The following is a 27,236-nucleotide window of genomic DNA, read 5'->3' as shown; positions in this document are numbered from 1 at the left end:
AGATTTGCTGCAGAATTCTGTTCTGTTTCCAAGGAGTGCCTAGGATCCTTTGATGAATCAGTCCAGAAGGCAGAGGATAGATGAGATGTCCTGCCCAATTCAATGAGGCAGACTCAAAAGATCTAGAAGACTCTTTTTCACAAAGATGCCTAACCAAGTCAGGATCCCTGTAAATCTCCCATGAATTCCAAAGCAAGGCAGCAGCATTTTTAAAATATTTTATTTATTATACAAACTATTTACAAAATCTGCTACTATAACCATAGGCTTCCCAGATCCTGGCTGAACTCTGCTGGGAATTTGCCAGATGGAACTGGGGTCTGACCTGTTTCACCCACAGCTCCCAGTTTCTAAAACATGCAACATGGTTCTCAAGATACAGGCTGACACCAGGCCCTGTAAAGTCAAGGGGAGCTCCAGGGAGTAAAGGGTCTGTCTGAGATGGTACAATAAACCTAGCCTAACTTATTCTACTGAAGCGCTTCTATTAGGTAGGAATAAATAAGGAACCAACACAAAAAGAAAGAAAAAAAAAAAGAGGAAGCCTCTACAGCAGGAAAATACAGTACAGGCGACCCCAACACATCCTGTACGTTTGTCCCCACTGATGACAGTGCAAGGGCAGGATGTAAGATAGGTATGTTGGGAAGGGAAGAAATTTAGGAACAAGAAGATCCTTTATCACCAAAGTGATGGAGCTTGGTGTGGGGAGAGGGATGGGACCAGCCAAGCGCCAGTGGGACCAGTATAGGTTTTTAATCAGCTGAGAGCTAATAGCATTCACCACAGTTCTGACTGCATTTGTGACAAAAGAAAATCCTTGGCATCTGTACAACACAGCTGCATTGGGAGAGCGGGGGCAGCTGCAATGACACAAGGAGAGAGGGGTCAGGGAACTTGAAGCAGAGGAAGTCTGCCTTATATCCAGTCACTCAGTCCTCAGAGTGCAAAGTCAAGCTCTAGAGAAGGAAGGAGAGGATTCCTGAGGAAGATGTCATCAGCAGAATTGGCCAGTAGCCACAAGGCTGGAAGAGCCCTCACCAGGCAAGATTACAAGATGCAGGATTGCAATGCAGGGACAGCACCAAACTGTGCCTTCCCAATCCATGTGAGCTGAGCCAAGCAGCACCATCTTCTCTTGATCTGTGGGGAGAACAGTAAAGGGGGTGGCACAGTAACCAGGAGTGGCATCTGCACTGACCACAAGAGCCTTCAGTGCAAATGAATTGATACTATACTCTCCATCCAAAGGAGGCTGGAACCTTACAGAAAGGGAGTCTGCTTTAAAAAAGGGAGAAAAGCTGCTACTGAAGTGATCTGTCAAGAGAGGAACTGCAGGAGCTCTCTAACAGGCTGTCTCCCAGCATATCAGTGCCCAAGAGGGAGTGAATCCACAAGACTGAGAAATCCCCCTGAGTAGTATTGAATGCTTACAGCTCTGGCTGTTTTTTTGGCACCAAGATGGCTTATATTTCTGTACAGAAGTGACACATTTGCCCTAACAGCAGTTAAGATGCTGCCTTAATAAAAGGATTTCCTAGCTCTAGAATCTTCACACAAATTCCCAATTTGTTCAGTAAGTTTGTACTGGAAAGGTGCACAGTCATCATAAAAAGCCATCCCCCTATGAGTTGGCTCAGGTCAGGTAAACTACTGCCCAAGCTACAGCAGAACAGAGATGGAGGAAGATGGCACAATTCTTTATCGTATATGTTTTTCTAAAACTAGCTCTTAGAAGAGATGCCAGATTAAGATCTCGTCCAAGGAGATTAAAACCCCCCAACTCCAGTGGACAGGTATAGTACAGGCAGTAGCAGTGCAGGCTCCTCATGTGCTAGCCAATCACTAACATGCCCCTCCTCCCGACCTGGAGATATGCCCTCTAGGAGACAGCTGAGAGCGTAGAGATCTATTTAGATTTTGGACTCATTGACAAAACTGGCAAGATTCCCCGATTCTCCTGCCTTTTATTTCCAAAGGGTTGGAGGGCTGAGTGGACCATCAGAATTAAGACCTTGGTCATCAGGCTAGCTGCTCAGTGTCCATTTGGAAGAAGCTCCAGTTTTATGTCTACCGCTGGAACACCAGCAGCACTGACAAGGACAGCAAGAAAGGAGTGCTCAGAAAAGAGAACAAAGGAGGAGAGAAGGCCAGCTGCTCTCCAAGTACCAACAATCCTTTGGGAAACTCTGCCTGCAGCATGTTGGAAGAAGAGGAGTCTCCTACTGCCATGTGATAGAGGTAGAAGCAAAGACCCCGTGGAATGTCAGGGGCTGAGGTACTGGGTTCTGTCCCAATACCCTCACCCTAGTTATACTCCTGTACAAACATAAGCCCAATACAAGCAATAGTAGCTGCCTGCTGGCCAGCTGGCCTATCACTATTACTACATACATGCCCTGAAGATTAATGTTGGGATAGGTGTTGGTGTTCAGCATTGAAGGCTCACACACTCATACCCATTCCCTCTCTCCTGAGGAAGGGAAAGAAAGGCAAGGGGCATGGGACAGATTCCTGTGCAACATTTATGATCTCTGTCAAACATTCACCAGAGGAGAATCTCCTCTTCCAGTTCAGCTGCAGAGGCTCATGCCAGCCACTGACAAAAGAGAAGGATGCTTCTGCTGCCAGCCTCTGGTGGAGGTAGTACAGTGTCACTGCCAGGGCCAGCACTTGTGCTCAAGTAAGAGAATGTTCTCTCCTCTGGGCTGCTCCCTCTAGTATATGTTTCCATCTTTCCTCTGCAACAGGGTCAAGAGATGGCTGCATCCAGTGCTGTGGGGAGGGAGAGAACTAGAAGCCCTACTGGGCCAGGTACAGAGAAGGAGGGACAATCCAGTGCCCTGAAGAGATAAGCAATTCAAGGGGAATTATGCAAACTACAGGAGAGCATCAGCAGAGGGATCTAAACCAAGGCATGGAAAGTTATTAAGGCTTCTCAAAAGCCAGGTCTCCAACAGAACTCCAAGCTGGTCCTTCCCCAAGGCAGCTAGAGGAATGACATCTACACAGACCTCCTCCTGTACCTAACTGTAACTTCAGTTCACAGGCTTCTTCTCCTCAGAGGGATGGGTGCAGAGTCCTGGGAAATCCAGGTGCTGTACCATTCTGATGGATGACCATAGTCCCCTTGCCTTACCACCCTGAATTAAAAATAGGAGTGAGAGGTGGGGACAAGGTGAGCTCTTGGTGACATACTTTGGATGCGGAAAGGCCATGTAACATCATCTGGATGACAGACCTTGATGCACAGTCTGCATTCTGCCTCCATTGCCCATGTGAAGGGAAGAGAACAAGTAGTAGACTGGACCTGGGCCTTGTCCTGATGAGCCAGGAGGCTTGGAGGGCCTCTGAAGAAGGGAAATCACAGCATGCCAAAGCCCTCACAGCCCTCACTGATGGCCAGCTGCAGCATCTTGTGCATTTCTTCATAGGAGTCATAAGTAGGGAGGCACAGCTGGTTAAAACTGAAAGAAAGAAAAACATGGAACATGGAACTTTTCTGGGGTAGGAGAACAGACAAACACAAGCACCTTCAGCTGCTCAGTGTCCTGTAGATAGAGTAACACTATGTCCACCACATGTCTATCACTCATTATAAACCCATTGGGTATCATGTGCTGGCTACCAACAGTCCATGATGGCAGCCTGTCACACAACTTGCCACACACAAAGGGATGGCATAATTCTACATGCATGCTGTAGAAAATTGTACAGCCAGGATATTCACCAGGTGTGGGCCGTTGGCAATGTGCTATGGGTTGGAGCTGCAATTATCTGGAAAGATGGACAGAGTGCAGCAAACCCTCCTGGAGGCAGCTGAGAGGAACCAGTTGTGAACTGCAAGAGCCTAGCCAGTTCCTCCTGCGTGAAACTGGAAACCACAGTCCAAAACCACCTCATGACCTGAAAGAGAGCAAGGGCAAAGCCAAATCAGGGAAGCAGGTCAACAAGTATGCTGACAGCCTTCACAGAAAGAGCAAACAAAATGCCTTGCAAGCAAGTGGCTCTATGAACAGTCAAAGAACCTATTTGACCTAACATAGCAGCAGATTTATATTAGGAAGAAAAAATTTGCAGCCAGTTCTCACCAGCTAACATTTACCCCTCATGCTACCTCCCACCAGCCTCCTCTATTGTACTGGGAATGTCTCATCCATCTTTCAAACAGAGAAGCTCCCTTCTAATAGAAAGAGGAAGCGAGGTATGTTTAAGATACAAGATATATTTAAGATATATTTATATCCTGCACCAGGCCAATCCCTTTGCTTTCCCACTGTTCTTCTCCAAGTTTCCAAGTCTTTTGAGATTTCTTATTTTCCTTCCAATAGGCTGGCCTCACCTGAAGCTTAGCAAAGCAGAGGACAGCCAACTCATTTCAGTGACCTGCAGGAGGAAATCTCTTCCCACCTACCTTCTCTCGGAAGTGCCAGGACCCTCCTACAACCACAGCATGTGTCTTGAAATCGCAGACATTGATGTCTCCAGTACCACACATCAGCAACTGAAAGGAAACAGACCAATTGTTAAAAGAGCAGGAGCCCAGGGTACCTATGAGGTCAGTCACTATTCATGTTTCAATAGTTAGCTCTGTGCCTCTAGAAGGCATGCAAAATGCTCAGAATTCTGGGCTCAGGACACGAACAAAACCAATCAAACCTCAGTTTCAATCAAGAGTTAGGACAGCCTCTTTTACACCAGCAGTTTCTCCTGCTAGATATCAGGTAGGCTAAGGGTAAGTAACAAATAGCTACTATGGCAGGAAATAATGAAAGCCCTGAAAGAGGAGAGACAACATTTCTATGCACTCCTTTGTGCCCCTCACAGTACTCTATACAGATGAGGGCACTCATAACTTGGGAAACACCACTTGGACTTCACCTGCCTGAAGGCCCACAGCACAAATCTAAGCAGTGAGTAGATTTTGCAGAGGTGAGTCCCTGAGCCAGAACTGAGATGTGCAATATCAGAGGATCCAGGCTCTGATATTAAATGGAAAGCAGAGAGGTTGATCAGTAGAGCTGTGCGAAATTTCAGCAGCCATTTCGTTTCAGAGGTGTTTTGGTGCCCGAAACACCAAATCCAAGTTGAAATGGAAGGCTCAGAAACATCTCTGAAACAAAACGAGGCACCTGAAATGTTTCGGAAAATTTTGGAGTTTTGGAGCTGGGCTTGCAGAGAGACAGCTATACACTGCTGCCCTGCCGCATGACTCTGCTCCACAGCGAGCAGAGATCCATGCCAAGGCTCTCCTTGCCACAGCTGCCCGCCCCGCGCTGCCCTGGTAGAGCAGAAATCCGGAGTTGCACAGGGCACCGCGACCCGGCGTGACAGGGATCAGTGATCTATGCCAGGGTCTCCCCGCCTGCCAGAGGGCAGCGGCATTTGCCCCGGACAAGCCACCCACGGCTCTGTCCTGCTCCCCGCTGGGGCCCTGTAGCTTTGGCTGAAACACCAAAACAAATCACTGTCCTCTGAAACGGCCAAATCTGAATTGAAACACAGTCATTTCGCACAGCCCTACTAATCAGGGCCCATCTTGCCTTGGATTCAGTAGTAGTGTAGAAGGCCAAACTTCAATTGGCCACATCCTCCCACCTGCCACATGAGGCTTTTGGAACCAAGCAGCTTTGGCAAGACTTCTCAACTACCTCAAGTTGACATTAAAAGCATCAATGGCTTAAATACACACTAAGGTTGCAAGCACTAGTGATACATTATTATTCCTGCAAACAGACTATACCCCAAGAAGGAGGATTCACCATCTTAGTGTTTTGTGTCTCCTATGCAAACATTCACAGCTCAGTTGGGGGTTCAGGAACACTGTAAAGTGCTAACTCTTCTCAGCTCCAATCAGCAATGTTCAAAATCCCTCAGCAGGGACTGGGGTGGTACAGGTGCTAAGGTGAGGTTGACAGCCCAGAAGTCACAAGTTCGAGGGCTTAGCAGAAGTGCCCATGACACAGCCTTGTCAGATTCCAACAAATTTATAAATTCTGCTAAATACTTTGTCACAAGGACATGAGGAAGGAAGGAACATCCCCCAAGCAGCTCCTCTATCGTCTGGGAGGGAGGGTGCGGAGGTAATGGGATAGCTCAAGAATAGCATGTCCTACCTCAAGTTCATTCTCATCAAAAATAGCCAGAAGGTTTTCCGGAACCAGCTCATTGAGGCCTAAAAGAAGACAGGTGAGTGAGTGCATGTCAGACGGGGGTGTCAGAATCAAGCAGTGAGCACACAGCATGTTACCTTTCAAGAAGTGATCCACCTCCTCTCTAACCTGATTGGCCAATCTGTACTGAGCAAGCAAATTCAGATATAAAATCTTGTTATCGTTGGTTACTGGGATCTGAGCCCCTCCGGTTACCAGCTCAACCACCTGAAACAGGAGAGCACACAAGGACACTGGTGTAAAGATGAGAAGTAAGAACTCGCACCAGAGAACCCTCTTATTGCTGTACTGCTGGTAGATTTCCTTCTCTTGTCACTACTGTACAGGCAACCCAGGCAGATCCCAACCATTTCCCTTACAGATTAGAGAACTACCCTACCCGTTGGCACCAACTCTTACCTTCTCCAGCTGCCCTGATTTGCTGTATTTCTCCTCAGCAAAGACCAGCTCCATCTCACTCACATCATTGTTCAGTATAAAGCAAACCTTGGATTTATAGAACTCCGGGTCATCTGTTTCAAAATACTGAGGAAGAGAAATAGATAGGATGTGAAGAAAAAACTAATGAGATGGATTTAACATACATGGTTGACCAAGATTTTTGCTCTGCTAGGAGCATATTCATGCTCAACCCTGTTGTCCTGCCCTGGTGCAGGCTTACAATGGGGGCCAGGGCAAGCCTTACCTTGTAATGCATGCGTAATCCTATGATCTGAGCCAGGAAAGATCGGGTGAAGCGAGCTCGTACCAGCTGCTTGTAAGCCCCTCCCAGAGATGACTCGTAGAGACACTTCCCTACCAAGCGCCCTGCAAACTCATACACCTTCAGTCTTAGATGAGGGGACCGACCTGGGTTGGGATGCACCTGCAGAAGAACATGATCAGAATCATAACAATACCACCAGGGTTATCTCAAGTGACAGGAACAGCCCCATGGCCCCCTCCTGTTATGTATATATAGTATGCAGGAAGATGCTCTGACAGCTCTAGAATGGTATTTTAAATATAAACATAGATTCATAGCCTTTAAGGCCAGGGGGGACCATTTATTTACTCTGAACCTGAGTAAAATAGTATATCCACTGATTTGGCTCAGTACTTCAAGTAAAGCTGTTGTCTTCTCATGCTACTGAAGAAACTTGAGGGCAGCTTCTTCACACTCAAGCAGCAGAAATTCAATGTCAAAGTCTGGCCAGGAAAGACATAACATACTCCATATGTACTGGTCTCACACAGTACACAGAAGCATTTGCCTTTCCCACCGCAAAAACATGAACAGATCCCAGAGAACAATCACACCCTGAAACCAACAACGCCTCTATGTAGCAAGATATGATGGTGCCCACCCCATTCAACTTGGAAATCCATGTTTCCCTACTACTGAGGAAACCTCTACTATCATTCCACCCAATTTTTTGACTCTGTAACACTGGGACAGCCCAGCAAGAACCTGGGGTGGGGGGAAGAGTTAGGACGGTTCCAGTTCAGGCCTACCACTGGCAGCAATGAGTAGGTTTAGCAAGATTTGACTTTTATTGGTAAACTATAATAAATGTCAATTTCACCATGCACACACAGACCAACAAAAAGATATTTCCATCATTAATAATTACAATTTAGAGAAAAGGAATGTAAGAAAAATGATGACTGTTGGAGCATGTGACAACAGGGGGAACAGTCCTACAGAACTGTGCTGACTGTAGCTTGGATTGCAGCTCCCTGAAACCCCAGGGGACTGGGAACAAAGGGAGAGGAAATGACAAAGTGAACAAGGGAGCTATGGGTAAGTGGAGCCAGGAATAACAGCTGCTCTGTCACTCAGCTGGCAACAGCCCTATTGTAGTTATGTTTGTCGTGGTGGGCAGCTAAACTGCACTATAATAATAGTATACTGTCATTAATAAATTGTCTGCTCCCCACAGCCTTAATTTTGCGCAATCCTGAAAATTGAAATTGACAAAAAACAAAATAAATGCTTAAAAATAAACATTAATATTATCAATCAAAATTATTTAAAAAAATTGAATTCTGCCAAATCTAGCAATGAGTGACAACTTTCTGCTGCCTTTGCTGTTTATAATATGGTATGCCCACATGCCCAGTTCTGTCATTTCAACAAAGAAGCTGTGGACTCACCAGTGCCTGGTTGTTATCACTGAAGCGAGTAAAGAGCTGATTGGTGGTGTCAAATAAAGCCTTACAGATCAACTCAAACCACTCTCTGCGTGGGCCTCCCCAGTCCAGAGCTACAAGAAAAAACAAGTTGAGTCAGGTCCAGGGCCAAACCATCTCTCTGTTTCCTTAACAATTCTTCCAGTCCACAGAGGTTAGGAAGACCACCTCCCCTCAGGACAGAACATATGTCCAAGTCATTGGAATGTGCAAAGCATGCTTCCCAATGTCAGATCCCAGGAGATTAAATAAATGGCTGGAACGGGAGCCATTAAATAAATGGCTACTCACTTTTTCCCTAAACTGCCTAATTTCCTGTTCATAGTGCTGAAAGGACTTTCCACTCACTCTCAGTTTTAGTTTCATATAGATGATGTGAGGATAGACTACATTACATTTAACTTCACATGGATAAATATGGCTGATACCTCTCCCTGCATCAGTCATGTTTTCTTCTCTCCACAAGGTCATACTAAAGCAGCCATCATTTTACTAGTGTCCATTCATAGAATCATAGGAAAATAAGGCTGGAAGAGACCTCCTGAGGTCATCTAGTCCATCCACCTGCTTGAGGTAGGATCATCCATATCTAAACAATCTCAAGCAAATCCTTGTCAAACCTATTACTAAAACAACTAACACAGGCAACCCTGTCACACAGCTAGAAAGCACAGCACCTTAACCTGCCACAAGAAACGAGGGGGACAATGGTAGCCAATGTTCTACTGCTGCAAGGGTTGTTAAAACACACGAGAGATCCAAGGAAGCAGGCCATGCCCCCTGCTACAGAGGAAAGCCAAGTCCCTCACAGTCCATACCATCTGACCATGGGGTAAATTCCTTCCTGACCGCAAAAATGAAGACTGGTCTGACCTCGCATGGAGGGGCAAGACCCTCTGGGTTTTAGTAAAAGAAGCATTGGCACATCTCAGTTAAAATCATCAGCAAACACCCAATATTAATATAAATACGTTAAACAGTACTGGGCCCAGGACAGAGCCCTATGCAACTTCGTTTGCAGTCTCCTGCTATTCCGACATGGATCCATTTATAATTACCCGTTGCTTGCAGCTATCAACCAAGTTGTCTATCCACCTTTTTGGAAAAACCCAGCTACATACACTAAGTGGGAAAGTCTTATAAAGACAACACTGGACTGAGGTAGAGTTACCATATTTCCATTTTCAAAAAAGAGAACACCTGTCAGAAGGAAGAGGGTAATATGATGGTGGGGAGGGGCAGTGCCCATGCCCTGCCCCTCACTCTGAAGCCATAGCTCCCCAGCCCTGCTGCTGTCCCTCACTCCCAAGCCACAGTACCCTGCCCCCCAGACCTGCCCTGTACTCCCGTTCCAGTCCCCTGCCTCCTTGGTACTCCTCGCTCCCAAGCCACAGCTCCCTACAGTCCTGCCAATGCCCCTCGCTCCCGACCCGCAACTCCCTGCTCCCCCCAGCCTTGTAGCATCTCCTGGCTGCCCCACCCCTGTGAGCACGGGCACCAGCCCTGATGCTGCTGGCCTGGCTACGCAGCTCCCTGCTGCCCCTGAAGGGCCCCCCCGGCCCCCTTTCCCCACTGGAGGAGCAGGTGTCTCCCCCATCTTGCTGTGGCTCCAGCACCTGGACAGCTTCCCCCAGTGTTGGCAGGCACCTGGCCTCCTCACACACCTATTCCCTCCACACACCCTGCTCCCCCTCTGCCCCCACCCCACACTCCTAAACAGTCCCTAAGCCCTGGCCCACCAACCCCACCCTCCATAGATTTACCTACATCCAGCTGCTGAGGCTGCTCCCACCACCTTGGCTGGCTGCATGCCAGCTATGTGCATGTGTGAGTGCAGATGCATGTGACACCCTCTGCCTCCAGTCGCTCTTCCTCCACTCCTCCCAGCTCCAAGCAGCAACTTGCTAGAGCAAGCCAGGAAGTGCCAGGAAAAACTTTGATGCTGAGCAGAGCAAAATTCCAGACGGTTGTTGACATTTTAAAAAACTGCCTGGACGGAGATGAGAGGACCCAAAAAAGATGACATGTCCAAGAAAACCCAGACATGGTAACCCTAACTGAGGCTCAATTCCCACATTGCCACAGACTTAATGAATTATCCTAGGGGAGTCATTTAATCTCTGTTCCTCAGATCCCTACCTATATAATAAGGATAATCTTTTTCTAGCTCAGAGGAAGCTGGGAGGTTAAATTCATTTGTGCTTGACAGAACCTATGGGAATGGAGACCCAAGCAGGATCTACTTCCAGACATTTTTACTGCAAGGCAGCCACAATTTCTCACTAGTGACTTCACATGTGCTCCCCTGCACAGAAACCCCTCAAGCACATTCACATTTTTGGAAGAGCAAGTAAACTCACCTTCTTCATCCTGGAAAATCACTTCAAAGTTTTTGCTCCAGTCAGAAACAGAAAAATTCCGTGTTGCTTTCAGAGACTGTGAGAGCGAAAGGAAAAGTGTTAAGAGCAGTCAGGGGCAGATTCCAGGGGGATGCAGTGATGCAGTTACACCTCCATTTGATTCCTGCTCCATCCAAAGTTTAAAACCAACTGCCTGGCAGTGGCAGCAGCATCTTTATTCAGGCAGCAGTGAAGGAGTCATTTAACTTAATGGCTCACTTTAATCTACCTCATTTCTTCTAAAGTTTTCATTCCACAGGTGTTAACAACTCTCTCTCTCCTTTTCAATGATACTGATATTCCACTAATCAAATTATTCTTTCTTCTGCAGTTCTGCCTGTTAGCTGTTCCTGGTAATGTAACTCCTATTTCGCAACCCTACAGATTACTTTTAATTCTTGCTAAAAATATTAACTCAGGATTAGAAACGTTAACTCAGGTGCAGAAATAATTTTCAATGAAGCATTGAATACATTGTTAAAATGCTCAAGAAGGCTAGATTTTGTTTTATGAATCTGAAAGAGAGAGATGTACATTTAATTCCAGTCACTACAGGACTAATCAAACAGCACCTTTTGATTATTTTCTACTGAGTTTGTAGTGTTTTTATACACAATATATGATATAGCAAACTAATATACATTCCAATGAAGTTATATTTGTTTTTTCTTCAATCTTAAACTGAATCATATAGCCATAGGCCCCTAGAATATTACTAAAGTTTCTAGTTTCTTTTTGATTGGAGAAAAATATGCACTGTGTTATATTTGTGATGATGCATCACAGCATCTGCACTCCACTTTTCAAAATTCTAGATCCACCCATAGCAGCAGTGATCATTGCCTACTGCACAGCTGCCAGCATGAGATCCGGCATCCATGTGTTTGGGGGAGTTAAGCAATGCCAAATGAAAAGGGCTCAGTCCCATAGTCTGAGCACGTGACTGGGGGCTACCTAGGAATTCCTACGGCCTTGGACAGGCCAATTCTCTGTCTTCATTATATATGGAAGAGAGACATTCCCCACATCCAAGAGCTCTTTGCCTCTAGACTAGAACAAGGTTTCTGTAGAAGCAACGTTGTCCAGTTTACAGTATTAAAATGTCTGTAGCCAGAAGCAACTTAAAACATCTCAGCTCTATCTAGCCTATCAGTCAGGTTTTAAAAAAAGAGCCCTTCAGAGAACAAATAGAAGAGAGGAGCCCAGAGGTGTCCTTACATTTATATTAATCTTTAACAGCATGAATTGCTTAAACAAACCTTTTCAAATGACTGGAAGCACATGAGCTCAGGCTCTTGAGTCCAATTAAAAATCAAGGGCCAATACTACAATACTACTGAGGAGAGACTGGGGCACCTGGACCTCTTCAGCCTCTGCAAGAGAAGGTTGAGAGGCGACCTTGTGGCTGCCTATAAGTTCATCACGGGGGCAAAGAAGGGCATTGGTGAGGTTTTATTCACCAAGGCGCTCCCGGGGGTTACAAGAAATAATGGCCACGAGCTAGCAGAGAGCAGATTTAGACTAGACATTAGGAAGAACTTCTTCACAGTTAGAGGGGCCAAGGTCTGGAACGGGCTCCCAAGGGAGGCGGTGCTCTCCCCTACCCTGGGGGTCTTCAAGAGGAGGTTAGATAAGCATCTAGCTGCGGTCATCTGACCCCAGCACTCTTCCCTGCCTATGCAGGGGGTCGGACTCGATGATCTATTTAGGTCCCTTCCGACCCTAGCATCTATGAATCTATGAATACACTTGAGAGAGCCCTGAATGCAACAGTACTAGCTCAGGCTGATCTTCAATGAAAGCAGAGCATCATGCTAGGCACTGATTAGCACTAATTCTCTGGTCACATTTGTTGCATCTGTCACCCTCATATACTGAATGTTTGCATTAGCCCCACTCTTATCTACTTTGATCTCACCTGGTTACAAATAGGAGAGCTAATGATTTTGTAACACTTTCCAGCATAACAGGGGAAGAGTCCCTGAAACCCCTGTTAGGGATGAGAAGAAAATTCTAACCAATCCTCCCTCCCTCCACAAGCAATCTTCTCCATTTCTATTAAATTCTACACCAAAACACACTTGGAAATACAAGCCAAGAGAACCATCTGTTCTTTGTAAGTGACATTTAGAACATCAGTGATATTTAGAATGTCAGTTAAGAGATGTATTATATGAAAGTCTCTTTAAGAATTCCAGTTTCGGAAACACAAATAGCATCTTGAAGTCAATTTTAGTCAAGTCTCAGTACTAATGATCTGGGGAATACTTTGCAATAAGGGTGAACCAGTGCTGTAACACCATCACTGGCACAGCCCACATACCGCAGCTTGGTCTCACCTAATGAGACAGCATTTCCCAGTGCTTCTGAGTTCTCGCATAGAACAGCAATCAGGACAGGACTTCTTTCCATTTTTCTACAGAACTCTCTAAGGAACCAAAAGAGCTAGGGTTCCCCCACTACTCAGAATATCACTTGTTCTTCTGGTTTAAGGGGAAGGTACAGAGTTGCCCACAAGCAAGAAGGATCACAAAATCTGAACAAAACATTTTGGCCTCTTCCCAGACAGCACCCAAGGCTCCTTCTATTACACATACAAACTCACAGTCTCTTTTAGCTGTAGCAGCCACACTACTACCATACCAGAAAAACCAACCGCCCCTTAAAAGTCACTGTGAAATATATATATCAAGGCTGCTGGTACAGCTTTCAAAGGAAGGTATATTATGAGGATTTAACTACTAACCAGGCAGTAATTTCTCAGGGGTACTCTTTGTACTCCGTTTCCTTAAGATAGCCATCAAATTATACCTTGAAGCTAGAGGATCAAATATTTGCGTACAAATACCCTAGCTTTTGCCAATTTGAATGTCATTAGATATACAGGATGGCAAAAAAAAGTAACAGGGAAGTGTTCTGGGCATAGATGGAGCAGCCTGTGCACAGGGTCTCCTAAGGTGCCACATGTCACTCACCGATTCCAGCAGGCTATGGCGGCTGACCTTCAATGTAACCTTTGAATGGGGTCTCTTCATATGCACTTGACGCAGCTCCCGCTGGAAGAAGTTCACTTTGTCCTGAAAAGTCTCAGAGCCTCCTGAAAACAGTGATCCCATGGTCACATCAGAGGTGCCAACACCTCAAATGTCAAGGGGATTTCTATCCCTATCTACACAGGACAGCTTTACAGTCAGAGGGTGACTCTGCCATGGAAAGGCTTGGAGAACAGAACTGTGAAGGGACAGCTTGCAGTTAGTCTCTCAGGCATTCAGCCATTCATAGAGATGGCTTTAGAGGGATGAAAGAAAACACTGCATAGACAGCCAAGGGCAATGAACTCTATTCACTGGAAGTGCCATCACGAGCAGAAGGGGAGGTGCTCTACAATTCCTAGAGAGATTATTTAACTCTAAGCAAAACTAAAAGTTCCAAGTGCTAACTCTCTTTCTGCAGCCCTGTGAAGCCTGCAAGGTGGGGATGCAGCCAGGGTCCTCTGATCACAGTGCCTATCCCCTCCCAACCCCTTTTACCTATGTTTTTATGTAGAGAGCGAATGAAAGTGGCTGCCAAGATGTTCCTCTCCTTGCAGCTGAGCTCCACGGGGGGCTGGATCCCATCATCCACCACCAGAGTCAGCAGCTTGTGCACAGGGTCAGGCCCAAGGTAAGAAAACTAGCAGCAAAGAGATGCGGGACAGGGGTGAAACAATGGTGCAGAGAGCACTAGGTGTGCAGCAGACACACCTTCTGTGCACATACCTTCCTCTCTGCTCACCCACATGGAACCAGTTGACAGGAATCCTGTCTATAGCATCTGGACCCCAGCTAGGGTATTGTATCTGTAAATCTCACTTCAGAGAGCATGGGTTTCAGGGTGCACTAACTAGCTATGTTAGTGGATTATGGAGAAGGCAGTGAGCAGAAATACAGGGAGGCAGTAAAGGATTATGCCTAAAGTCCTGATGTTGTGCTAGGAAGGAGAGAAACTCCTGTCCCCCTTCATAAACGTTTCCAACATAGAGGCAGTAAAAGTGCATTTAGAACTCCCAGATCTCATGTGCCTAAGTGCTGTCTGCTGGGAACAGTTCCACTTCCCCAACAGCCAGCCCAACAGGTAGCTCATCATTCAGCACCATGAACTGATAGTTTCAAGAGAAGCTGGATGTAGACAGACCCACCTTGGTGCCTGGGCACACTCTAAAGGTGAAGAGGCGCCAAGGAATGATCTTCAGATAGAATTCCTTCACCGAGAATTGCTGGGGGGCCAAAGGGGAGAGGAACCATTAGTGACCACATTTTCATTAAAGCTCTTTAGCTTAGACTCAAGATATAGGATAGACAAATCCACCAGAAAAGCCTACTTCCCAAGCCAGGGGATAAGCTCCTAAGCAAGCCAAGCTGCACCTTGGGACAGTACATAGTTTAAGGGTCCCCCCAGTTAGCAATCAGGGAGAATAGTAATTGTAAGCTGTTCAACAGGAAGACTTTTACACCATTTCTGTGGGCTTTGCTGTCATTTAAACAACACAGCAGTAAGTCAGGATGCTCATATTAGACCATTGATGCAATTCCTTTGATGGTAAAAACAGCATCTGAGAGGGATGAGATTGAGCCTAGGACAGGAATAGCAAGGAATGCTACAGACTTCGAGAAAGTGAAAGGGTCTGGGGAAATTTATTCTGTGCCTACCAGAACTCCTATCATTATTCTTTCATTTTCATGAGAATCAGTTTTAAACAATTTAGTAAAAGTATTTGCAGCTGCTGAACTGAGTGAGGCTCAGACAATTTGCTGTCCCATCTGCAGGGGAGTTGAGGTAGAAGATCCTCAGCTGCAGAACCCTACATCTTAGCTCCTAAGGGTACAGGATTCACTTCTGCAACAGACTCTTTCAGAAACAATGCCTAGGAAGTGGTCAGCAGCATTTCTCCAGGAATTGGACAAGTAGGGACAACAATGTACCTAGAAATAATGGGACAGACTGCACAAAATCTCTTGGACAAGGGAGATGTATGTATATGGTGCCCAAACAGTACACTGATGAGTTCATCAGAAATGTAAATATTAGTTAGATGCCAAAGGGACCTCTTCCAATAAAAAGCTGCATCTGAAACACGTCATTCATAAAAACTTCCAATATCAAGTAACTTAACAATGCATTATCAGAGAGTGAAAAACTACTAAGTCCTTTCTCTTACCATCTCCCTCACAAGACACAGAGGTGTTTCTCAATTCCACATTCAGTAGTGCTGCACTGAGCCCAGATTTAAAAAGTCCTGGTCATGTGGCTTCCCTCTCTGTCCCTGCATTTTTTCACTGACTCATCTCTCACAGGAAGATTTCTCCTAATTTAGTTTGGTACTGGTGCATATTATTACTTCTCAGCCACTTGTAGGCTTAGATCATGTGGTTATATCCAGAACCCCATCTAGGTTAATAGACTGGCAAAGCAGTATTCAGTGGACTTTGAGGATTTTTGTGTTTTTTGTGGCATCTGTGGCTGCTCTGCTTGAGATGGGAATTTTCTCAGAGGGAAGGGACCCCTGGCTGCCGTCAACATTATTATGCTGGAATGCTGTAAACATTACAGTGGAAAAGGCTGTTACTCATTTCTTAATTTCATCTGTTTTTCCATACTCATAAACTCCCTAGATCAGTAATGTTCAACCTGTGGCCAGTGGGCCAGATGCAGCCCATGAAATCATGTGATTTGGCCTCACAGGGCCCCTGCAAGTCCAGAAGTTTTGTGGCAGGGGAGTAGTAAAAGCCCTAGAACCAGCTTCATTGGGCTTTGGATCAGATCCATGAAGAGGCAGTTTTATCTTACTGCTAAGTGACATAATGCTTCTGAATATGTAGCCTTAAAACTTCAGTAGCCTTTTTTAATGACATATTAATTTGCAAACGAAGTTATCCTTCCCATTTCCTGCCCTGGTCTCCCTAACATTTTTTCTGCTTCCCAGGTTTCTCTTTCCTATTTTATAGTTAGGCAAGTACTCCTACCCCCCCAACCCCACCAAAAAGAGTTTAAACCACTTTTTCTAAAGCTGACCCTCACTTTGATCCCATCACCATACTTTTGGCATGTTTCCTCTTGTAGCTCTCAGCCCTCACTGTGGTTCAGAGTTTCTTCCAATCTGGAATCTCTGAATTTAAATATGCTCCCATTTCTCCACCTTCAATGGAGATGCTAATCAAAGTCAGATCCAACTCTGAGCCCTCTGGCCTTTTACTCGTCATACTACAAAAATGCCTAGGAGCTCCAATCAGCATCAGCGCCTCGAACAGTGTCCAACAGAAAAAGAATACAGGAAAACATGGTCCTTGCCTTAAGAAGTTAACACCTTCTCCACAACCCCTACACTTCAGTGTACTGCAAACCCCATTTCTAGTTGCTGAGAAGCCTCCTCTTGAGAAAGGTTGTTCAAGGAACAACATGACTTAATTCTACAAGGCGTCCACTATATTCATTCTCTGTCTTTTAAGTTTATATCTCGGGGGCCTTCAGGGGAAATAAAAAGTCAAAGGAAAAGATGATGAAACAGCAAGTTAACGCATGCACAGACCAGATACACTTTTCCAGCCAAATTGGAGGTGTCTATAAATAAGCCAGGGGCAAAGGAGAATGGCAAGCTTTGAAATGACAGAACATTTGGACTACATGCTAACAGCAACCATGCAGCCTTTACCTTGGGTGACACGTAACAATACACCTTTTTGGGTTTCTTCACTTTCTCAGGGGTCTGGCTGTCTGAGGGAGAGTCTTCATCCTCATCCTCAGTTGCAGTAGAAGGACGGCGCTGGGAGGAACCCAGGTGTGTGGGTGGGAGGTGCCACTGAGTATTAGTATAGCTAGTAGCATTGTAAAGGTAGGCCTCAAAGTAGATACTGACCCCTGAGGTGGACACATTGCGCTCCACGATGTTCTTTTCATTCTCTGAAGGACACAGATGAAACAGGAGTAAAACTTGATGAAGCCAAGAAACTAAGCTTGACATCTCTCATTAAGCTCAGTCTGCAGGACAGCACTGGGTCAGACAGTTTGAAGAAAAGGGGCAACCAGATAAGGGGGAATATGGTCAGGTAAATCTATGATGAAGGGGACCCAGGAGCAGAACATGAAGCCTTTCACCTCTAGCACATCAGTGCTTGGCTTCTCTGGGTTGGGGGAGATGGGAGAGAGGAAGAAAGAATACCAACATTTTCACTTCTGGAGGAACAGTGCTAACCTGATTCCAATCTGAAGTCATAACCATATGACCTCTATTCAGCAAGTTTCCACAAAATAAATTAATGTGAGTGCTACCTGAGGGGCAGATAGCAACTTTGCAAAATGACAAATAAGAAAATTCCTAGCTTTCAAACAGTGCTCATCATCTGTAAATATCAAAGCAAATCATATCAATGACCCACTCGTAAGCCCCTGAGTCAACAAGAACCAAGCAGGTCATACAAATGCAACAGTCCAATCACCATAGAGGTTTCACCATAAGGCAGGGAAGAAGGCCCATCAATATTATACCTTGGGTAGAGATGGGAAACACCTGCTTCCAGAGCTTTCTACTTGGCTTCCTTTGGCAGCACCAACCTCACTTTATTTAAAATAGCATTTTGTAAAGAATGGACATACCTGGGGCAACTGAGCATGACTGGCATGGAGGGAAGCCACATTTAACTCAGAAGCCAGCTCTACTGGGCTACAGCACATGGTACCCTAATAGATATGTGGAGAACCAATTGGAAACTGAGCACCTCTTGACTCACCACTTAGAACAATGATGTCAAAGTCACCATTGCTAATGGGCTGGTTTTGGTAGGAGATACAAGCATGGAAACACCCCCTACGATGCAAGGTGAGTCGCAGGAACACCTGGCAAGTCTGCCGATTAGACATCACAGACTTCTCAAACAAGACATCAGAGCTCTCTTCCTCCTGAGGACCCAGCTAGACAAAGAGAAAACATCAGTTCAGCTAAGAACATGGTCATCTCCACATAAGACTGGGTAAGGACAGCATTTCACTTACCTCATGGATGGAAAGGCTGTAATTGTGCTCATCTATCAGGGATACAGAATTGCTGGTGGGATTGTCATACTCATCTCTGGGAACAATCTGTAAGGTGTGTTTTTGACCACAGGTCAGAACCAGAGTGGAGAAGTGGCAAACAATTTTGGTTTTGGAAGGAACCACCATCCCTGAAACAGAAAAGCAGTTTAGAATTAGAGTCCTAGGTATAGCTACAGAGGAATAACAAAAAGCTATGTCCCTACTTCTGCATCCCAAGAACCAAGCAACTGAGCACTGAAATGAAGTGGGAAAGACAGTTTTCCAGAGGGCAGAGACTCAACACTCTCAACACAATTAGTGTGCAGGGTCTAGGTAAAGAAATGTTCTCCACTCTAGTCCTCAACTCTGGAACTCATCCTCACTGCTGATCCAGGGGACAGATCTTTTGAAGTTCAAGGCAAACTCCAGGACTCACCTAGTCTCTCAAACTTTAACATGAAGGCAAACTGGGAAAGCTCCAATGTGATGCTCTGTGAGAGGGGTCTCTTAACAGGCATTGTGCCTCTTATTGTACATGCACACAAGGTATAAAAAAGCTAATGAGAGTTTAAAAATACCTAAAAAAAGTTGTAATTAAATTTTAAGAAAAAAAAGTGTATTATGGAGCTCTCCCACGTTGCAGGGGTTTAGGTTGTAGCCGTGTTGGTCTAAGGATATAGACAGACAAGGTTCCTTGGGTGAATTTGATATCTTTTATTAGACCAACCCAAATGGTTGGAGAATAGTTATTAAGTAAGCTTTCGGGTTCAAAAACCCTTCGTCAGGCTCAGGAAGCTGCAGCAGTTGGTGTGTGCTCTTCCTGGATGGAAGTGTTTCGGGTGATTGCTGGTTCTGTGCAGATATGTATGTTGGTCTGTGCAATCACCCGAAACACACCAAAAAAGCAGTGATATACAGCCAAGCCCTCAGATACCACCGCATCTGTACTGAAGAGAACACCCGGGATTGCCACCTCACCAATCTTAAAAAGGCTTTCACCCAGCAAGGACACTCCTCCAGAGAGGTAGATCGCACGTTTGAAAGAGCCACCTGGATACCACGTGAAGAACTGCTGCAGTACAGAAGAAAAACACCCACAAATCGCACACCGCTGGTTATGACCTATCACCCATCCCTTGAACCTGTACGGAAAATCCTCAAAAAATTGCAACCCATATTAGAAAAAGACCCTATTCTTAAAAAGATCTTCCCAGAGCCACCCATCCTAGCCTTCAGACAAGCACCGAACCTCGCCAACCTCATCACCAGAAGCAAACTTCCTCAACCCCAGAACACACCAAAAGGATCCAGACCGTGCCATGACAAGAAATGCAAAACCTGCCCCCACATCTCCACCACCCCCACTATTACTACACCCCACAACAGAGCCATCAGCATCCCAGGATCTTACAGCTGCACCTCCAGGAATGTAGTATACCTCATCCAATGCACCAAATGCCCTGATGGAAGATATGTAGGAGAGACCAGACAACAACTGCGCACCAGAATGAATGCACACCGGAAATCCATCAAAGACAGAAACACCCAATTACCGGTGGGGGCACATTTCTCACAGGAGGGCCACTCTCTCTCCAATCTCTCAGTCCTGATCCTCAAGGGAAATTTACACAACACATCCCAGAGATGAGCCTATGAGCTCCATTTCATCAACCTGCTGGATACTAGAGATCAGGGACTAAACATAGAGCACGCACCAACTGCTGCAGCTTCCTGAGCCTGACGAAGGGTTGTTGAACCCGAAAGCTTGCTTAATAACTATTCTCCAACCATTTGGGTTGGTCTAATAAAAGATATCAAATTCACCCAAGGAACCTTGTCTGCTTATGGAGCTCTCTACGCTCTAGAGGAGAGGAACAATTTAGAGCAGGGGTGGGCAAAATACAGCCCACCAAGGGATTTTGTCCAGCCCACAATGGGTCCCTCAGTCCCACCTGGTCCAGGCATGGGGGGAGGGCAGCCTGGGCTGTGGTGCATGCAGCCACTCCTTCCACCCCCAAGCACACAGCAGAAATGGGGCAGCATGGTGTCCAGACTGGCTTCCCAGCAGCAGCTCCTTCCAGCTACCACTGCCACCAGACCTGACCCTGCTGCCTGGGCACCCTAGTCTGTCTGCCTTGCACTCACTGCTGGGGGCAGGACCCGCATGGGTAGGGCTCGCAGTTGGGCAGATGGGATGGGGCTGTGGGTAGGAGGCAAGTGGTGCTCAGGAACAGGATGGGTGGGCAAAGCTGGGATCACAGGGCTGTAACCCCAGCCTTGTGCTGTTACTGCTTCAAGATCTCCAACCTGACATAAGATGCAACTCCCTGCCCGCCTGTGGCTCCATCCCATCCGCCTGGCAAAGCACCCTGCCCATGTGGGTCCCAGGCCGGTCTCCAGGGAGACCCTAGGATCACTGGGTGGTGGCAGTGTGTGGCCAGGGCCTGGGGCAGAGCCATAATCTGCTCCCTACATGCCCCTGATAGCAGAACCAGCATGTGTTGCAGGGGCATGCGGACAGCAGATCACAGCTCTGCCCTGGGCCCCAGCCCCACACTGTCACCACCCTGGGGGGAAGGGTGCTGACCCAACCCATGACAGCTCACCAAGACTCCTTATGTGGCCCAAAGGCCCAAATAATTGCCCTCCCCTGGTTTAGAGGATCAAAAAAAGATCTACAGTCAAACCAAAGTAACCAAATGTTACTAACTTTGGCTGGCACACAACAAATAATTATGTGCATAAAAGGGCATATCTGACCACTAGCTGGGTGTAAGAATTAAGTTTCACATGGTAAGATGCTAAGTGGCACCAACAGCCTACTCTGGGGTAAGGCAAATTTTATCAATACTTGCTGATCACAGTCTTACTACCCTAAATAATAGAGACTGTTGATTAGAGTATGTGAAAAGAACAGAATAAAGGAGGACAACTCTTCCCATCCACCCACATTTCTCAACTCAGCAATTAATACTCACTACCTGGAATATCTTGACCTTACCTGGCTGAAACAGTTTGTAGTAAGGACTGTAGGCCACATTCAAACCACCAAGTTTTATGGTGATCTCATATCGCCCAGCCCTGCGCACGGTGAATGCCACTTTCACCACATTGGAACTGGGCTCCTGAAGAACTTCCTGAGTCACAGGGATATCAATTGCTAGCTCCACATGGCAGATGTGAACTCGCAGTCCCACAGGCCGATGAGCAGGGAAGGGCTGTCCATTCTTATAGAATAACTACATAGGGAATGGAGAACCCCAGATAAGCACAGAGAGAAAGGAACAGTATTGCAATATAGGGCAATAAGAGCAGGACAGAGCCCTGCCTCAGCAAGGGAGAAGGGGGACAGCAAATGCAGGACCAGGCCCCAGCTCTAACACTGACAGGATACTCCCAGGTGAAGGTGGAACTTCTGAGCACTGGATCACCTTATTCCTTATTATTGTGCTGGGGGTCTAAAAAGTGACCTGAAAAAAACATGCTTCTAAGCAATTCATCTCTGAATCGTTAGTGGGCATCCAGAGCAGAATCAATAGACCCCAATCCCAAAAAGAGAGCAGGCAAAGCCACATCCTTATAGGGAGACCACTAGGTCTTGTCCATGTGTCCCCAGCAGAGATGTATGCAGGAGCCCCCACCAATTCACCATAGAGGAGGGTGTGTAGGAGACACTCACCCCAGGAGCTGACCCAGTCTGTGCTAATGAGAAGCAACAGCATAAAAGGAATTTGTTAGACTTAACCACGTCATCTTAACTATGAAAATGATCTGACGGTCCAGGGGAGGATGCCTCACCCCCCTTCCTGTATCCTCCAGACACGGAAGGAATTATCCCATACATCCCCTAGAAGCAGCACTCTGCTCCTAAACCCCAAACTGTGTGGATACAGAAACAATCCCTTACATGCACTCGGAAGGCCATGCTATGGCCCACCTCAAAGGGGTCCTTCCAATCCCAGGAGACTTTGCAGGACCGGGGGTCCAGGTAGTTGCCTCGCACGTAGTCATAAATAGTCCGCTCCCCTCTGCGCTCCCGGTCCTCATGCTGGAGGAAGCTGACTACACGTGCGGCAAGCTCAAAGAGGAACTTAATGGTGAAGAAGAAGGCTACCACAGACACTGTGATCCCACCTGCAGCAGAGAGTGAACAAGGGGTGGTCACCACAACATAGCTTGGTGAGGCACTAAGACTTCAACCTCACGGTACTGAATGCACAAAGCATGGTGTTTAGAAAGACACTAAGAAATTAGAGGTTTGATGCAGGAACTGTGCAACATTTTGTTCTCTATATTAGGGGTTTTCAACTTTTTTGGAGCAGTGTACCCCCAGAAGCTGGATGCGGAGCAGAGGGGGTGGCAGCATGTGGTCGAACGCAGAACAGCAGCAGCTGACATGTGCAAGCTTTCCCTGCCCCCTGCGTCCAGCCAGGTGGGTGGCACCTGCACGACTGCACAGGACACTGCGTGGTGGTGCTCCATCCCTGCCCGCCCGTGTGCACCCCCTAGGGCCTTCTCGTGTACCCTGGGTTGAAAACCCCTGCTCTACATTATGCCAGAGGTAAGTCTAAGGACCCTACAACATGTTACATATATTATGCAATTAACTGGTTAATCACGCAATAATTTAGCTTGGCCACACATGCAAAGCCAGACCAGCTACAAATGCAAAGTAATTATCACACAATTAACTGGTTAATTGTGCAATAAATTTAGACCAGCCACATGTGCAACATTATTATCACACGATAAAAATGAGTACCCAGCTATAAAAAGAGCCACCCAGCTATAAAGTTAATGCTTAAAAAGGTGTAACAACTCTATAACTGGTTTCTATCCAGCTTTGATTTGAATGTGAAGCAGGGCCCTAAGATGATCTTAATAGCCATGTAAAATTCTTGTAAAATTCTGTGAACAACTGCAACTTGGAGAAAGATGGAGATAGGCTTCCAAGCCTCCAATATGGCCCAGCAGAGTTTAAATAACACCCATGACAGATTCCCTTTGAGCATCTAAAAAAGAATTACTGATTCCAACATGACAATCACCACATGCAGTACTGAGACTGGGCTGCAAGCCATCAGAGAAGGAATAACTCTGCACTAGTTTCTGAAAGAAAAGTGGAGGGATGAGCTAGGTTTTAGGTCAATGGGATGAGTCTGCTTGGAGTTACAAAGGGCAAAAGGATGACAGGGAAAGACTGCCAGGCAGAGAGAACAGTGTGGTAAGACAATAACTTCATGTTTGTCATGTAAACTCTAAGCCTCTGAAAGGGTTCAGGATCCTATGGAGAGATGCAAAGACACAACAGCATTCTCTCATTGACTTACCAATAATGTAAAACATCAGGTCCCTTCGGTGAGACACACAGCCGAAGATCACAGCTGCATCTAGAACAGAAAATAGGCCAAGGCCAATGCAGTGATGCTTCCTCGCATACACTGACCTGAGCATGGCCTTTTGCTTCACATCAAACAAATATCTAGTGCCTTATGGCTTAATAGGGGAGCAGAACTTACCTCCTGTCTATTTGAAATGCTGTATGTGGAAGCTGAGAAATTGTCTTCCTTCCCTAAGATCCCTAAAGCAAGATACCAACAGGCTGTGAAGATGCAATCAGCCTAGCAATCATATTGTAAATTCCTGTTTAGAACCTGGGATATCTAAAATAATGATACAATGTGAACCAAAGAGAATGTACTGGGAGTGAATAAAGAAGCTTGGTGTACTGTGATACACAGCTATGCTATTAGCTAGAGGATCACCACTTGCAACAGTGATGGCTGCAGATTGTTCACACAAGCCACCAAGTAGGTTTCCCTGGGCCTCTAGCTATTCTCTGTTATGCAGACAGACCACAGAGAATCACCAGCACAACTGCTAACAATTTAAGCAAAAAGTTTAAGGAATAAATGATCATGGATAAGAATCCCTTCCCTCTCCAACAGGGAATCCCTAGCAGAGGGCTGAAATGCATATGACTCTTCCAAAACAGAGCCACAGAATAGGACAGAGAAGTGCACCTGTATCTTTCTCATTTCAGCAAAGTGGAAACACCATATACATCCTATTTTTCCAAAGAGTACAGAAGTGGCCCAGGGTCCCTACTGTTATAGCAAAGAGGTAGTGCAGGGATCAATGTGTTCTAGAAGCTAGAACCTGGTCTCAGTATATTATTAATATTATAGCACTGTTTAAAGGCCCCAGTCAGGGATCAAGTTTTCCATGGCCTAGGTGGTGTACAAACATGTTGTGAAAAAAAGAGAGTCTCTACCCACAAAGCACATGCAACTGTGGTTGAGAAGATACAGCCAATGGATGAAACAAAAACAGCTAGGGGTGGTAACAACACAGACAGACACTAACACATAAAATGTAGCTTACCACCTCACCAGCCATTAAGTAGAGATTTACATTCTGCATACTAACCCACACAAAAGTGGAGTTACTTATCTTGTCAGCTGTTGTAACAGAAAAGGGCACCAGCATGCAGGAAACCTAAGCTTGACATTTCCTTGTCTGAATGGCATCTCCTTCCAGCCCTGCAAATCCTTCCTGCTAGCCTCAACCAGTGCGCACCCTTCCAGTTAATAGTAATGGCATACCTTTACATGACTGCCCACATTCTAAAAGCCAACAGAAGGGCACCCATGCCTCAAGTGTCCTTCCCCTTGGCACTCAGAGGTGGGGCAAAGGTCAGCAGAAGTAGTCCAAGCAAAAGAACATAATGGCTCTTGGAACCTGCATTGCAGTCACAACTGGAGGAAGAGAACACAAGTGCAGGAACTTCTCCCCCAGTATGGAAGAGAATATTGTGTCCTGTTACACTCAGAAGCTTCCAGATGTTTGCTGGTCTTCCTGAGGAAAGAGAAAAGGAAAACAAATTAGTTATGTTTATCCATGAATGAGGAAAGCCTAGGCAGAAGGACTACATGAAGGATGTAAAATTCAGGAGCCACAAGCGTAGCTGCAGCAAAAGTGCCAGTGAAGTGCTAGGCTCCACCGTACTCCAAAGTTCTGAATGTCACTACGTCACATTTCAAGATGTCACCCAAACACACAGGGCCAATTACCTGAAACCTACCCATTCCAAGATGTAGCAAGCCAGTGCCTGCCCAGATGGAATCCAACAGGCTGACAGCATCAGCAAAGCAACCAGGTACCTGCCCTGTGCCTCCCATCCTGGAGTCAATTCTATGGACCGTGCACTGCTTGACCCTCCCAGGGAAGGACAGAGATGAAAGAGTTAAGCTGAAAAGTACAATACAGTACCCTCCAAAATGTGACTGCACCACCTTCAGAGAAGGCTGCTCAGCTACAGGGACTTTTTATACACGGGGCAAAGGTTTCACAGGTACTTGGGCCCCCAAAACAGATGGAATGAATCTGCTGTAGCCACTTAGGAGGGGTCACACAGTTAAGCAGAAGATACTTTATCCTCAACACCACAGTCCCTCTGCCGGAACTCTGAGTTATAAGAGGTTACATGCATCTCTCTGTCTGGACCTAGGTAGAGAAATGTGCAGCCTTCAAAGTATAGGAAACAGGCCAGCAGGTCATACAGCCTACCTAGCTCACACAGTCATTCAGAATGCAGTGTGGAAAGCAGACAAATAAATTAAGAATGCAAGGCATAGCACAAGTTCTCTCTCAGAATATTCTCACTGTCAGGCAGCTAATTGGGGTGTTCCCCTATATAATTCCCCACACCACCTGCTGCTGCCCCTGCCGCCTTCTCATGCTCCCAACTTGCACTCCCCTCCACTTCACCATGTTTTCCTTCATCTCCTCAACCCTATCTAGTGCAAGGAACCTGCTGTCTTCCTTGACCTCTGCTCCAGGACATCAACCTCTTCAGTCACATAAGTGAACACACAGGCAAATCTGTGCAGACTTCTTTAGTTGTGTGGCAGAAAAATCCAGTCTCCTGCTCCCTCTCCCTCCCCAAAATCTCAGGGAAAATCCCACCCACTCAGCTATTTATTCCTTCTGGCTGAGTGAACAGAACTGAAGTCCCCAGGGCACAGTGCTTACTCTCTTCCCTATATGCAGTTTCCAGCTTCTGCCCTTTTGGTTCTTAATATAAGATGACAAAAGCTACACATCTAGCTATTCCCTTATGATTTGGGCTGGGTAACTGACTCATGGTTCTCACCCCAAACCTTTCATGGTGTGTACTAGAGACACCACCTCCAAACCTGTAACTCTTTAAAACTAATTCCTTTGGCTTACCTGATACTCAATTTCAAACCTTGCTCCGCAAGAGCCAATTTGTTACAAGGTCCCCTTCACCCAGAGGTATCGATGGTTTTGAAGCTGCAGTTCAGGCTAGACAGGAATATATTACAGGGCATAGTTTATAGGAAAGTTTCTAAAACAACTAGCTCCGGTTTCTCTGGCAAAGAAATTCTAGTGGATTAACTGTTTTCAAACCCAGTATTGCATT

General features: G+C 46.1%; 1 protein-coding gene across 13 annotated transcripts; it reads right to left on the bottom strand.

The window, feature by feature from the left end:
• Positions 1 to 247: 247 nt before the first annotated feature.
• AREL1 (apoptosis resistant E3 ubiquitin protein ligase 1) lies at positions 248 to 27,230 on the bottom strand. 13 transcript variants are annotated; one of them, XM_025201001.1, is made up of 20 exons: positions 25,396 to 27,230; positions 24,310 to 24,371; positions 24,121 to 24,180; positions 22,698 to 22,924; positions 21,792 to 22,029; positions 18,770 to 18,939; positions 18,508 to 18,688; positions 17,433 to 17,680; positions 14,922 to 14,999; positions 14,275 to 14,416; positions 13,720 to 13,841; positions 10,706 to 10,781; positions 8,310 to 8,419; positions 6,859 to 7,038; positions 6,573 to 6,698; positions 6,251 to 6,380; positions 6,117 to 6,175; positions 4,415 to 4,504; positions 3,731 to 3,906; positions 248 to 3,467 (listed from the first exon to the last, which is right to left on the bottom strand). In XM_025201001.1, exons 3-20 carry the CDS (start codon positions 24,134 to 24,136, stop codon positions 3,365 to 3,367), a joined length of 2,472 nt encoding a protein of 823 aa, XP_025056786.1. In that variant the 5' UTR covers positions 24,137 to 24,180; positions 24,310 to 24,371; positions 25,396 to 27,230; the 3' UTR covers positions 248 to 3,364. The 13 variants fall into 13 exon arrangements, with proteins under 13 accessions (XP_025056786.1, XP_025056791.1, XP_014374620.1 ...); XM_025201006.1 differs by having other exon boundaries at positions 25,532 to 27,230; XM_014519134.2 differs by having other exon boundaries at positions 24,310 to 27,230.
• Positions 27,231 to 27,236: the final 6 nt, after the last annotated feature.

Source organism: Alligator sinensis, unplaced genomic scaffold, assembly GCF_000455745.1.
Source record: "Alligator sinensis unplaced genomic scaffold, ASM45574v1 scaffold280_1, whole genome shotgun sequence".
NCBI classification, from domain to species: Eukaryota; Metazoa; Chordata; order Crocodylia; family Alligatoridae; genus Alligator; species Alligator sinensis.
This window is presented reverse-complemented; position numbering and strand designations above follow the sequence as displayed.

Bases quoted from the DNA above. Each gene is read 5' to 3' on its own strand.
- AREL1 (XM_014519121.2), bottom strand. From the start codon at position 24,244: ATGCTCAGGTCAGTGTATGCGAGGAAGCATCACTGCATTGGCCTTGGC. The intron at 6,176-6,250 runs GTAACATGCTGT...GTCTTCTTTTAG, and splicing joins GGTGGATCACTTCTTGAAAG to GCCTCAATGAGCTGGTTCCG. The intron at 3,907-4,414 runs GTAGGTGGGAAG...GCTCTCTTTCAG, and splicing joins CCTGGCACTTCCGAGAGAAG to GTCATGAGGTGGTTTTGGAC.